The sequence below is a fragment of the Curcuma longa genome, chromosome 3 (genome assembly GCF_044706935.1).
Source record: "Curcuma longa cultivar G26 ecotype Majalengka, Jawa Barat chromosome 3, ITB_CL_G26_1.1, whole genome shotgun sequence".
NCBI classification, from domain to species: domain Eukaryota; kingdom Viridiplantae; phylum Streptophyta; class Magnoliopsida; order Zingiberales; family Zingiberaceae; genus Curcuma; species Curcuma longa.
Window position 1 is genome coordinate 10038339 of NC_133863.1, and position 15398 is coordinate 10053736.

The following is a 15398-nucleotide window of genomic DNA, read 5'->3' on the forward strand; positions in this document are numbered from 1 at the left end:
AAGATATAGAGAAAGAAAGTTTTCTAATCTAATACCACCATTACCGTCCACCTCTGCAACTCTTTCGAAGACAGTACCGAATTTTGGGTACAAGTCCGCAGAATAATATCAACAATTACTAAAAGAACATGAAAGTAGAAAACTTTTAGTATTCCTAACATAGCATACTCCTTATCTGATCATGAATGACTTTGATTGAAATATGGCAACGAGATTCTTACCAAATTAAGAAGCAGCAAGACTGTTATTAGGTAGAAACTGATGAAGTATACAAGTGTCCAATATGTTCCAGTCAATTCACTGTAGCTCTGTGAAAGAAGTAAATCATGAGGATTTACATGGTTTACTAATTACTCACAGAGTTATGAAACTTCAACATATGCAAATGAAAAATAATGCATTTTAGATAGAATTAACACGAAGCACTGTAATAGAAGGCCAGTGGAAAAATATCAAAAAAGCTGACTAGAAGAACAATATTTCAATGTGTTGAGTTCAGGATTTTCCTAATTACTTTTAATCATATTCTTTAAATTTTTATATTGATTTTATTTATATATAATTTGGGATTGGGAACTTAAATGAAAATTAAATTCTAGAAGTATTGTACAGGGAAAAAATTCCACAAAAATATAGAACTCTAGTTTAGACTCACATGGTGAGTAATATACCAATGAAAGAAAGGGGTTCATAGGCTTATAAGAGTGAAACACTATTAACAAGGTTATGGACTAATTGAGGGGGCCCAAGAAGTTCATGGTCAACTCTCTTGTTTGAGTGGGTTCTAATTATCAATAGTGGATGCACTCAGGCATGGTAAGGAGTTTGGAAGAGCTGCTTTTAGAGTGGCAAAATGTGTAACCGAGTTCAAGAGCTTAGAGGAGTTCTTCAAGAACTAATGGTCACTCAATGGATGAAGTAATTACATTTAATACTACACCCAAAATGTTAATAGATGAAAAAAACATCCGTCTTCTTCTCTGACCCCTCTCTACCTTCTTCCTTTGCAACTCTCTCCAAAAACCGTCTCCAACCTCTGCCACAACAGCCTGCCCGAAGCCCGTCTGGCCAACTCGTCATCCTTTATTGTCATACAGCCTACATCAACCTCTCCAATAGGCAGTTGACTTTGGTCACAATTCCTTCACTAGCCAAGGATGCAAATTTAAAAGGGCAATATACTAATCAAAGGTCACTGGTTAAGGGCCATGGCACCTGCTAGAGTCATATGGGTGAAGCAGTTAAACTTTGGTGCCAACATAGCCTCTATTCCAAGAGTGGTGATTTTCTCATGGAGGAAGATGAATGGTCCAAGGTCCACAGCTGTGGAGGAGGGCGTGCACTAGCAGAGGGTGATTGTCGAGTGAGAGGAAATGTTTGTGGAATGCATACTCATGGAGAGAAAAGGACAATATTTTGTAAATTTCATCCCTAGCTCATTTTCTTCTTCTCATTCCGGTTACCTAGTAAACAGCATACTCCTCTCCTCTTTCCACCTCCTCTCCATGTTTCTCTTCTTCCCTTTCCTCCTTTCCTTCTCACTCCCTTCCAAGGTAAAATGAACCAAAAATATGTGGGAATATTTCTCCTCAAACTTAAATTCCAATTTAAATTCACGAGTAACATTGACGGATTCTTATAACCTTAACATCGTGCTAGAATTTCTCAAAAAACTAGAGTCTTCAACATTTATTCTTTGTTTGACATCCACTAGTGCATGTTATGCTCTCTCAACCTAGGCCCAAGCTGTAATGTCTTGACTAGTTTGAGATCATTGTGGGAGGTCATGTAATAAATCATCCATTAATGCCTCTAGGTCATCGAATTAAATGTATGGGTGATCTGAATACTTGTTTCCAGTGACTCCATGATGATCCTCATGTTGTCATTTGTTGAACAGTAGGCCAGCTAGGTATGGGCAATATTCTCGAACAAACAAAACAACGATCATAGTATAAATGGAAGCCCAAAGAATATGTAAGCAAAATAACAAATAATGAATGCCTAAGTTTATAGGAAACAGTACCTGCATCCATGCTTGCCAATTTCCCATCACGAGCAAATTAAATAGTGTTACCATCCCATTTGGGTAATCATTGAAATTAAAAAGCAAATAGCTAAACAGTTAAAGAAGAATCAATAGCCAAAATGTTGACTGATATTAAATACTAAGCCACATATTGAGAAAATACTCATAACAGTTGAAGAAAATAGAAATATGAGATAAAACAAGTGTGTGTAGTATATAGAACTTTGATACATATTAATTTAGTAAAATAGGAAAATGAACAGAAGGATACTCATTATCAGAAAGATCTGTAGATGCCAGTTCAGTGTTTCCAGCATTTACAATCCCGCCAAAAAGCTATGAAACAAAGAAAACAATTATTAATACTTCAGTAAACAATAAAATTTCTGCAAGTGTGAAATCTTCATAAGTATCATAATTCATAGGACAAGTGAACAATTTCGTTTCAGTTATTTTAAAAAAATGAATGAAAGCTATATGTTGTCTGTGCACTAAAGCAAAAATGGTGATAAATTCATCTCTTTCACAGATATAAAAATGGTGAGTAAACATTTTCATTTCCAAGCTTGGAAAACAAACACAGGGCACATTGCCCCTCGAAAAGGGGAAGTATACATCTGTTGACAAGCTGCTAGCATAAACATGAAATCAGCATTCAATACTAGCTCATCCCCGATGAAATTAGTGATAAGTACCTCAGTAAGGAGGTGGAGAAGATCAAGGCATGTGTCTTATTGGGTGGTAAAAAGCTTCATCGATGACCAAGATACCAAATTTGGTAATATGTAGCATTGAGGAATGAATATCAATGACATTAATCTAGTTGCAACTAGTTTGATTTAAATGTCTCATGATTGAGTTGGAAGTCAACAAGGCTGATCCTATGCAAGGGTATAATGATAACCAAGTAGCTATACATTACATGCCACCAACTTATGTGAAGATCAAGTACAAGATAAATTGTCGCTGCTAGTAAAGTCTTAATGTCTTGTTTACATGGGTGGATGGATAAGACAGAATGTGAAGAGGATGACAAGGAACAAGAAATGCACATGGCAAAGGTGAGCACCCAAATATTTTTCCCCCATTCCTCTCTCATCTCTCCTGCTATACATTCGCCAAAGTAAATAAGCCATAAAGACTCAAAGAGTGAGTGTTACTTGTAAAAACATTGAACAATTTGTCTCTACCTCGAGAGGATATTAAGTTTGGAATTATTCAAAGATATATACATACACATGCATCCACATGTTACGATTAATTAAAGTTTAAAATCTCAAGTTGTGAGTGTGTTTTGATCTCTAAATGAAAATGATATGGTTTTGGTACTATATTATGTCATGCCCATTCATTTCAATACTTATTTAATTAAATTATTAATGATAACACAATTAGTTTTACTTATTATAAGTTGTTCTTTGTAGGTAACTAAATTTGGGAACCAAATTTCTTTAGTTAGGTGAAGATGTTAAATATCAAATTTTTTTATACTATTTAATTGCACATTGTAATTCATTTTAAATTTTAGACTACTAAGTAAGATGAACTGGACTAACTTAATGGCTTTCATGGATCTAATGTGATCTAATTAGGTTTTAAGGTACTTCATCAAGTAGACACAAAGATTACACTCATGGGGTTCAAATTGACCTCGATTTGGATTTATAACAAGTAAATTAGAACTAAATGAGATTCATAAGCCTAAACTTTTACTCGTCTTAATTAAATCAGTGGGGAATGAATTTTCTAGAGAGCATATAAATCCTTTCTTCCCCTCCACTCATGTGGTTCATACCCATACCCCCAATGCCTTCGCCTTCACCTCCTCTTATTTCCCTTGCAGTTGAGGTGCTTCCCCACTCTCATAACTGTGGAGCGTATCCAACCCCCATTATTGTTGCACAAGTTGCATAACATTTGCTACTCTTGCACAAAAAACACTCACACCACATCCTTGCCTCAGCCTGCTCAAAATGTCACTGCTTCTTGCACGCGCTCTAGAGCTACCACTTCACCTTGGACATGAAACATTACTTGGTGCCTACTGTTCATTGCTAATGCATGCTTCTTGCCTGGCATTGCAACCACATTTCATCCTCTCTTAGTGACCTCATCCGAGCTTGCAAAAGACTTGATCAAGGAGTTTAGTGGTGTTGGGTTTTCCCGCATGCCAGTTGATGGAGGGAACAAAAGGTGTTGCCCGTGTCAACCAACATGGAACAAAACCTTAAACTATGCTCATCAAGAAACAAAATAAAGATAAGCTGTTGCATCTAGACACAACCTAATTTTCCACAAATGTCATACCCTAGAAGTTGCACATCACCACAAAGTATGATTGGGGTTCTCATTAGATAGGAATGGTAGAGCTTTTGGTATGGAACATCAAGGGAAGGAAAGGGGAGATTTAGAAGAGTATCATTCAAAGCTGATTTTGGGAGTTTACATAGACTATTGTGGCAATCAAGCTTAGATATTGTTCCAAAAGTAGACATGGATAAACCACCAAATTTGCGCAATGTCTATCACATGTACAATGCCCGAGTAGGAACTAATACGGAACTAGAATTACTTACCAAATACCAACATTATCACAACATCATTATAGGAGGCACAGATATGTTGAGCAGAGAAATTTTATTTTTAAGTTGTGATATTCAATAGTTGTATAGCACAAATTCACTTGACAATTTTACATTAATGGTGTAATATCTTAATTCAAATTATCAATGGCATTACACTGACAATTGGAGTTTGTTCAATAATACTATACCTGTACTCCAAGTGAGCAATAAATGCACAGCACACAAAATATAGTCCCAAGGTATGGCATCAAACTAGGAATAAGAGTCAGGAAAGTTGTCACATATGCTTTGTACTGCTTGACATGTTGCAGAAGCCTCAATAATCTTAGCATCCTAGCAATCAAAAGGTAGCGAATCCTGCATCCACATACAGATTATCATTATCTTCTGCTATTTATTAAAAAATTTAACACCAACTACATTATACTATAAGAAGCATTATGATGGAAAAAGTTACATTTCAAAATGTATCAAGATCTAAACATGGCAAGCGAGACAAACAAGTCGTCTGGAACATTAGGGGTCATCTACCATGAATCTTAGTCTGCTTTTAAACCTTATGTAAATCTTTGAACCATTTTAACTATCAGCATATGCTTGAGCAAAAATCAACAGCTCCAGGTAAAATATCAAAACAGAAAATAATTACGTTATTAGGGAAACAAAGTGCTCAACTATTCTTCCAAAAGCGACATTGAAGAGAAGATATCAAAACAAAGAGACAACAAATGAATGCTTAGGTTATCGGAGAAAACAAAGTCTTCTCTGAATTTTTGAGCTCATTTCATAAAATTTACAGTTTTCTCTGCAGAGAAACATATGTCTCCCTCTACCCCGTACATATGTTTTCCCTCCATCGCTCACTATGTAAGGCTATATCACTAGTTAAGGTGCCAAAACAAGAAATAATTGCATTGTTAGGGAGTACAAAGTGCTGAACTATTTTTCCAAAAGCAAGAAATACTTACGTGATTAAGGAATATAAAGTGCTGAACTATTCTTCCAAAAGCAACATTGAAGAGAAGATGTTGAAACAAAGAGAGACAACAAATGAATAATTAGGTTACTAGAGAAAACAAAGCCCTGCCCAATCTTTCAACCTCATTTCATAAAATTTCAGTTTTCTCTGCAGTAAATATAAATGTCTCCCTCTACCTCATACATATGTTTTCAGGCAATTGATCTCTATGCAAGGCTATATCACTACTAAAATTCAATGACTAAATCACTTGTTTATAGGATTCTTTATTCTCCCTCTACCCATATAGCTTTCACTCTAATCAATTGATTCATCGATCACGTGAACAAACATCTCCATAGCATGTCAACCTTCTTTCATTCTATAAACTATTGGAGATGCACCTAATTGCTTCTGGATAATAATTTATTTTTCCAGTAACCTATATAACTATCTTAGCATTTTTATCTTTGTTACCTCAATTTTTATATGTATTGTTTCATAATAGGTCAACACTCTAATCTATAAGTATGATACATTGTACCATAATCTTGAGAGCATATAATGATCACATGAAACTCAAGATTCTTGAATCTTCAGTCCATTTTAACAAGCCACCCTTTATCATGTTAATGATATGTTGACTAGTAACTAATTATTATTGAATAATAGATCCACGATTCCAAAAATTTGATATTCATTAAGCTTAATTGTTTCCGCAATTCAGTTTTTATTATTGGAACCAAGTTTCATATATTCAATTTCAGTAGTACCGGACTCAAAAACTTCAGCTTCTAAGTTTTATCCATAATTCAAGGTTTAACTTTAATCTACTTCCATTTTCATAAACTAGAAATACAAGAAAGAGAAGAGAGAGATAAAATAAAGAAGAATTTGAGAAATAATTTTTTTATTAAAAACAATGTTGATTGTCTTTAGTTAGTTTAATAGAATATATTGATCACTTACAAAAGTCCATGCAGGGTTTGAATCAAAAAAATGTTACCTTATATCAATGCAATATACCATATGGTTTGTGTATGACTAGAACCTTATAAGTGAAATTATATATTTTGGTTGAGATAGTTTACTAGCTCCCTAGCCCAGCCCACTTAGTGGAATAAAGCTTGGTTGTTGTTGTATAGTTTACTAGCTCTATAGAATTATAGATAAATCACACATCAAATTATTCAAGTGTAATCTCATTTTATTCTTTGCTATTATTTTATAATTTCTGATAATTCTTTTTAATTACATTAAAATAAAGATCAACTAGATTAATCATTTTTCATTAAGATTAATCCTATAGACAATAAGTTGGACTGAACTAGTAAAGTAAATTGTTACGCATGGACCAACTGAAAAACAAATAAATGTGCAACTATTTGAGAATATGAGACATTTGTGATTAGAACCATCAATTTAGGTTAGGCTCGTTGGGTGAGCATGCCCCACCAAACAATTTAAGTGAATTGGGTTGGTATTTTATTAACTCATTTTAAGGTGGGTCTAAGTGAGTTGGCTTGCCTGGGCCCGCAACCTACCCGGGTTGGCCCGCAGTGGGCTTGACCCGCAGGTTGAAAAAAAAAAGTCTTCTAAAATTTAAAACAAAAGTGAAAATTTTAATGGATTTGTGGGCTTAAACCACCTAATCCACAACCAAACTTAAAATTTTCAATATCTTCTATATATATTTTTTATTTTTTGGCAGACTCATGGGCTTAACCCATCTAATCAGCAACCTAAACGTTTCAACATTTTATATATTTTTTTTATTTTTTGATAGGCCCATGGGTTGGCCCGCTAACCTGCAATCCGCCTTGAGTTGGTTGGGTTAGAGATTTTCTAACCTACCAAGATGGCGGGTCGGCCCACCCCGCCCTGCCATGTGATGGATTTTTGGTAGGTTGGTCTGCCCCGCCATGGGTTGACCCGTTTGACCACACTATTTGTGATAGGTTGAAACAATTCAAAGGTATATAAGCACATGGAGCATTTTCTAAAGTAATGATCTTAATTATTCTTGTCCTCAAATAATAAATCCAAGACATCTAAACCTTTTGACTCTATAGAATTCTTTTTTATCTAAATTATTCTTAATCCTTCTTTATTATTCATAGTGTTCCATTTCACATATTTAATTATAGTTTTGCTAACTTACAATCTTTAATTTAAAAATCTTATCTTCATAATTCAAAATTGGTATTTATTCTAAATTAATTCTCATTTATTATCACAATTATTATTGCGAAGACATAATGATAAAGGTCTATCTAGAATATAATTGGCATATTTTCAGTTTATGTAAAAGATGAGTTACAGCTAACTTTGTAGTTATAGTGCCATTAGTTCTAGCAGTAATAACTGCTAATTCATGTTTTTTACAAGATTGCTACGGTTGTAGATAATTTTTTCCAATTTAAAACTCACCAAAATATAAATCACATCATGAAATTTATTTTAAAACTTTAGCCCCTCACCCTTTGGGAAAAGGATGAGTACTATTATTTGACTCCAGACTTTTAGAATCTTCAAAGTTAAAGCAAAGAAATGGATTACAATTTGAAATCACCCCAATGTGCAAAATTGTACTAGTAGATCTATACTATTTGTCATCTAGTAATACTACATTGGTACATAGACAATTTGCTCTAATAAAAAATTACCATTCTCCATTCAAAAGAAAAGGAAACGTAGACGGGGCGGCAAAAGTCAAAGTTTCTCCTATAACTGCAGAAGAAACATGCATGTCAGATTTGTTACATACTGACAAATACATAATTACAATTAGAAAAAGATGTACTCTATGAAGCTAGAGCCAGTTCAAGTTTTACAAAATCTCCATGGATTTTCAATTTGTATGATGTTCAACATAGGTAAATACCAATTGTAAAAATATTAAAGGGAAATTTTCATTTCGTACCCCAAAGTTCATCCACTTTAAAAATATCCCACAAAATATTGCCAATATTTCAAACTCATCAAAATATTCCTTGAATTTTTCAAACTCTTGTCATTTCACTCCCCATCCACTAATACAATTGACCAAAAGTGGCACACACATGGCATTCTTGCCACATCATTATTATGTTAGAGAAATTAATGGTGTTAACGGTTAAGAATGAGATGAGTTTGACAATCTAAGGGGGTATTATGGTGATTCAAAAACGTACATGGAAGCATTTTTAAAAAAAAGAGAAACTTTTAGGGGGGATAAAATTTTCCAGAGATGAATAACAAAAAATTATTGCATTACAATTGACGTGAGAATTTAGTCAAAATAGCAGCTTGCACATTAATTTAGAGAGTTCAAAAAAACACCTATGACAAAGAAACCAATCATTCTCAATATTTGAGGAAATTAATACAAAATGAGAAGAAAACAAACCTAAACTAGTAAAATACTACATTTGAATCTTTTCTAATAGCATAGGCTTTTGGAGAGTATACATTTTTATATCTTTGTTTATAATTGTAAATTAACCTAGACATAATATTAATTTTCTTAATTTAAGGTAAATTCAATTTCATTTGGAAAGTTTTTATAATTGAGTTCATCGTGAAGTGAATTAGATCCTGGTGCAATTTGTCATCACATCCTATCTTGGAAAGCTAATTCCCTTTGCCTGATTTTGGCTTGATTTGGAAAGTTATAATCATATCTCTTGATTTGGGAAGATTGTGTGAATTCGGAAGCATAGTCATCAGGGCCCATGATTCCGAGGAGATTGAGATTGCCATCATCCAAATCCTTTTTTCCCCTCTATAATCATCTTCCCCTAGCTTAAAAGATCATGCAAAATTCTTCCTACTTTCAAGCCAAGAACATACACTGATCTCTCCCTTAAGGTGTTGATGTCTTGTGAGTGACATCAGTCACTCACTGGTAGTGCCGTAGTGGTGCAGTGGTTTTGGCAGATAGAAGACCAACCCTTTTTGCTTGTGTTCAGTAGCATGTTGTGAATTAATTGTGCTTTCCCTTTGTCGAGGTATTGAAAGTTGGTGTTTTCTCCCTTCATCAATTGTAATTTCCCTAAGATTCCTTCCAATTTGTTTCAAGGTACCAACTTAGAGGGAGAGAAACAACATCCTTGGATCACTCTTTCATCACTGACAAGCCTTCTTATCATGGTAGGATCTGCGCCCCTTTGTTAGGGGTAAGACTGCTGAGTTAGAAGATAAATTGGGAAGTGACAAGTTGCAGGAATGGGATCAGATAAGAAGTAACTTGTTAACAGTGATAAGGGTGATCCCTATATTTAAATAGAAAAATATAAATTTAACAGAAATAGATGATAAAATGAGAGAAAATAAGTTGACATAGGATAAACTTGTTAAAACTTAAAAAACATTTTATAGATTCTAGTTAGAAAATGAATACAAAAAATGATTTAATTAATTCATGAAACCAATCCTAAGTTCATGGGAGTCTTGAGAAACATAGTTTGATGATGATTGATGATTGATGATTGATGATGATGATGGAAACGAATACAAGGTGTCATGTCAAGCAAGAAATTGATGTGATTGCCTCTGAAGAGTTTGATTACCCATAAGACAATCCATATAGAAGCTGCATGGTTGGAAATGAGATGATACTTATAATCCAAAATTTAACTAAGGAACAAATAGTACATATTATTGGTGTAGTTTGACATTTCCTTCCTCTCCTGCTTTCGTCGTTCACATCGTACAATATTTTCTTCCTTATATCATCTTTCAACTTAAGATCTTCAAGTCTCAATAAATTAAGTGTTGCACTAGGTCAGTGTGGTTAACTGTTCAACGAGGACTGTGTGAGCACAAGTCAGCACTGATAAAGCATTGTCCTCTTGGGACAAAAATTGGCACTGGACAAGGACTACAAGCCTTGGGTTGGAATATCATGATCTGTTGATCTTGATCACCCGTCCTCACATTGACAAGAGCAAAATGGCTAAACCATGATTGTAAAATTTCAAATAAAGTTCATGCCTATATATACATGGGCATTTCAACAATGTGATATTTTATTAAAAGTAAGACCGAACAAATGAAAGGGAGTCTGGATGCAACGGTAAAGTTATTGTCATGTGACTTTAAGGTCAGGGGGTCGAGTTGCCAAAACAGCCTCTTGCAAAATGCAAGGTAAGGCTGCCTACAATAAATCTAATATGATCTGATCCTTCCCCGGAACTCAACACTGGCAGGAGCTTCATGCATTGGGTTGCCTTTAAGACCCAACAAAATCAAAAAAAAATAAAAATATAATAATAGGTGAACTTTCTTAATGAATACACTTACCAATTGTCCATGTAACCACAAAATCAAATTGATTTTGTCCATCCATCCAATAAGCATCAAACCCAAAGGAAAAGATTTTCAAAGCCATCTCCAATACGTAAATCCATCCTGTATAGATTGTACTTGGTCAGAATCTAAGAAATGAGACATGATTTTACTGATGTATGATACTGAAGTGCAAACCTGTAAGTCAAAAAGTCAAAGAAGCATAGCATTGAAAGCATAAATAGAACAAAGAACACAGATTCAGATGTTCAAAGTGTGCCTGAAGTTGATATGCAAGAACTCAGTCAAGTCAACACAAGTTCATATAGTCCCTTTGTAACCCCAAAAGCCCAGTAGAAGATCAGTACAAGGTATAGTCTAAAGATTTTAATTATACCAAGATACAAATTTTAGAAGGAAATTTAGATGAGGTACTAAAGCCCCTCCAAATTGATTCAAAACTGTGCTGCAATGAATGCACAGGTCAAATAATAAGATGCCTAAGAAAGAGGCTATGTCCTTTGAATTTGCCATACATGAGCCTCAAAGAGGTCCTTTTGTGCGTGTACGCCCAAAATGTCTTGTGAACCAAGAGATCAAAGGACCTAATGACCAATATAGCTGCAAGAAGTCCACATGGCAGCAATTCAAGCAGCCAATACAGTTGGCCTACCATGCAAGCTACCATGTGGTAGTGCTTGACATGTAGCTTGCCATGTGTTTTGCATGTTACTTCCAAACAATATTGTGGCCTAGTCATGTGAGCAACTACGTAGTTCTGCATGCAATCTGTTGCTTTCTTACATTTGAAAATTTTCCCATCCATTTGTCGATGCTCCACACAATGTGCGCACCTATGCCCATGATGAGTTTGCATCTCGCATATATCAGTTCATGGGCTTTGTTTTATGTTTCATGCTCATATTTGAGCTTGTGCCTTGTTTATTTGTAAATAAACTAGACTAAAACTGACGACCCATGCATAGTTTTCGCAATCACCCGAGAAATTAGTGTCTACTCACAAAATAGATCATCTATGTCTAACTACTTTTCCATTATCGAATAATGGATTCTACCTGACTAATTGATTGCGAAAATCATTTTCCAACAATATATATTCACATTAAGTTTTAATAGATCCTATATATTTTGTATACTTACAATTAGGGCTTAAGTACTTACAAATCAATTAATGTTAAGAATAGTTTCATGAGGATACTTGGAAACTTAAATTTATATCCCTAGTACTTTATTGCCATACCAAGCATGCTAATGCATGATTTTAATAATTTGAGCAGTAATTTTGTGCTTGCTAAATTCACCAATACAATATCTTGTTAATCATAGTCTATATGCATTGTAACCCTAAATGCACCAAAAGCCTCACAAAAACAACTTGTTATGTTCAATAAAAAGTAATGAAACATTTCTTTCTTTCAAAATAGTTTACAAGCATTTAGTACACTGATATTAAAAGGATTAGCTTGATAAACAACATGAGTCTAGGAGGAAAAAGGTAGCATTGTATAAAATGAAGTAACAAAAGGCAGTATCATATAAAACTGAACTGTAAATCCAAGCCTTCTATGAAACTAAGTACAAAAATCATAAAAAAATATTATTCAATATCATATGTTATTGATTTATTCTAGATAACAACATCCTAGTGCCAAGAACAGAAACAATCATGAAAGTAGTTAATCACATAAATTTTAATATATATATATATATATATATAGTTGAAGAATCCATATAGCTCTTACCAAAGACAAACTCAATTGCTTGCCAAAATGTTTGAGCAGAACTGTTCTGTATGTCAAGCTGCAGATAACAAGCATAAATATCCATGAGATTGTTATATTGATAGTTCCAACATTAAACAAGACTTGATCTTGCTACTGTAAGTATTGCTGCCATTCTTTGGCTGTAGAATTTTATCATCAATTGTTTTGTCAAAAGAGAGAGGAAAGAACAGCTAAAGAACATCACAAAAGATATATATGCTTTAAATATCATTCCAATCATGAAAGAACTCGTGTTGTGCAGCCAGGAAAGGCCAACACATACTGTTCCATACACATGAAAAGAGAACAGCATGGAAATGCATCAGTACGTAAAAGATGGACAGGCGTGATGTCAGACCTTAGTCGCAAAGGACAGTTGTGGGCTAATGAAAGTGGTTGTAGGCTTAGATGGGCATACTTCTATTAACTTTGGATTAAGAATTTTGTACCAATGGTTGAGTATATCACAGTTAGTGCATTAGGTGTCTCGTCTAGGTGGGCCATTACAATTGATATTGTAGTGGACTATTCTAGACAAAATGAGGTTTATGGAAAGTTATCTATCTGATAATGGAGATTGTCTTGGGGTTCAAAATGTCACTAAATAAAGATGAGGAGATTTTGACATTGCAGTTAGTCCAGAAGAAGAGTTGTAGGCTAATGACAGGCATAGATGAGGAAAAATATTACTAACTCCATTTTAAGCAATTTAGACCAGATATTAGACTAACAGTAAATAGACTCTTTCCCGAGACCTCGCATCGGCGCAACGGTAAAGTTGTTGTCGTGTGACCTAGAGGTCACGGGTTCGAGTCTTGAAAGCAGTCTCTTACAAAGTGTTGCATATGATAAACTCTTCCCCGAGACCCCGCATCGGCGGGAGCTTCATGCACCGGGCTGCCCTTTATTAGACTAACAGTAAATGGCCTAGTTCCCTCATTTTCATTTGAATGGGTTGTTATAGTAAGCACGGTCTGGCTGCATTGGGGATATCTCTAGCAAGGTGATGAAATTGGCTAGCCATGGATAAACCTTGATCGCTTCCTAGCAGCCTCCGCAACAAGAATGTCATCTCCATTCTTCTATTTATCTCTCATGCCACCTCTCCTTAGTCTCCCTATTCTTCCTCTTCCACCTCTTCTTCAACTTCCTCCCACAGTGAGTGACAATCAGCATCAATCAGCCAACAACAAAACCATCTCACTTTAATCAGCCACCAGACTGCAAACCAAAATGAGATTTCAAGTCTCACTTTCCATGTGGAACATAGAGTTTCTAAAATGTGCCGGGAATATTCTATTTCTTGATTATAACATTTGGTCATCAAGTGCTGCTTCACAAGACATGAAAATGGAACAGCTTAAGTACATCTTAGAATCAGCAGATGTTTAATATTCTCAGAGTTCCTACAAAGTTTCATAATAGAAAGGTAATTGCATGGACATCAATAAGTCATGTAGATCTGATTAAAGCATGAATGTTCGTGCAGCATATATTTGCCTGCTATAACTGATTGTTTTGCATACTCATACTAGCAGTGTAAGATCACTTAGCAAGTTTGCAGTACTCATCCAAGATTCTCATCTAAGATTCTACACTTTGTTAGTACCAACCCAGATGGAACTACTACTGAAGAATGAATAGGAACCAAACATACTAGTGGCAGTAGTATCATGCATTGGTTTCATCTTCAGATGTAGAATGACTATTATAACCTAACAGCAAGGTTCCTACAAGCACATGCAAGAGGCATGCAGGCAAGCAATAGCAAAGTGTTTATGCATTTTTTCAGCACATACAGTCATGCATATATAGTTATTATTAAAATAATAAATTTAACAGTAAAATTTTTCCCAAAAATATAATGATTAATAAAATGCATATAGTCCATAAGCAATTTTTTTTCTTCCAAATCATCAAATAATATTTCCTTAATAATTCTTACATCGGCAAGGATCTCTTCCTTTATCATTTGTTTTATTCCATATATTTGGTCAGACTGTTCATGTTCTTCTCCAATGTACTCTATTCCTGAATATATAAACTAGCTCATTTGGTAACTAAATTGTGAAAGCAATATGTGACATCATATGCATGTACAGGCATATATTATGTTGTGAAGCACTGCATACATAAGTGCGGATATATGGAACATTTTTATAAAAATGCCCACAAGCATGACCATAACACTTGCAGAGTAATTGTTTCATAAGAACAGAAAAATGAACAAAATAGGTGAATGAACTATAAGAGGGTAGGAGTGTGCATGTTATTCAGGAAAAACCTAATCTTACCATACATAAGTGCGGATATATGGAACATTTTTATAAAAATGCCCACAAGCATGACCATAACACTTGCAGAGTAATTGTTTCATAAGCAAGGTTTAAAATATCGAGCCGTGCCGGAGTTTCGGTCCCGGACCGGAACGATACAGTTTCGGTACCGTATCGTACCGTGCCGGTATAGTTTCGGTATTTTTAAAATATAAAATATATTAATTAAAATTAAAAATTTAATATAAATATTTAAAAATAAAAAATAAATTTTTTGATAATTTTATAGGATTTAATAAAGCCTATTTAAATTACCCCACATTATAATTTTGAACTATAGCTAGGAATTGATTATCAAAATCCAATTAATACCTAAGTTTAAAAAAAAAAAAAAAAGATCGCGACGCGCGGGCGGCTGCGCGGAGTGTCGCGGGGCTCCGTCGGCGTCGCCGGCCCCGGGCGGCGCCTCCGGCGGCGTCACCGGCCCCGGGCGGAGCC

General features: G+C 34.8%; 1 protein-coding gene across 1 annotated transcript in view; it reads right to left on the reverse strand.

The window, feature by feature from the left end:
• The window catches only part of LOC141824100 (two pore calcium channel protein 1B), a 40369-nt gene that overhangs the window by 1085 nt on the left and 23886 nt on the right, over nucleotides 1-15398 (reverse strand). Inside the window, exons 14-20 of the mRNA XM_074711334.1 lie at nucleotides 12604-12661; nucleotides 10856-10963; nucleotides 8239-8302; nucleotides 4803-4971; nucleotides 2301-2365; nucleotides 2027-2117; nucleotides 222-308 (exon numbers count right to left, since the gene is read on the reverse strand). Coding sequence (XP_074567435.1) covers nucleotides 222-308; nucleotides 2027-2117; nucleotides 2301-2365; nucleotides 4803-4971; nucleotides 8239-8302; nucleotides 10856-10963; nucleotides 12604-12661 — 642 coding nt within the window. The remainder of the gene's footprint in view (nucleotides 1-221; nucleotides 309-2026; nucleotides 2118-2300; nucleotides 2366-4802; nucleotides 4972-8238; nucleotides 8303-10855; nucleotides 10964-12603; nucleotides 12662-15398) is intronic.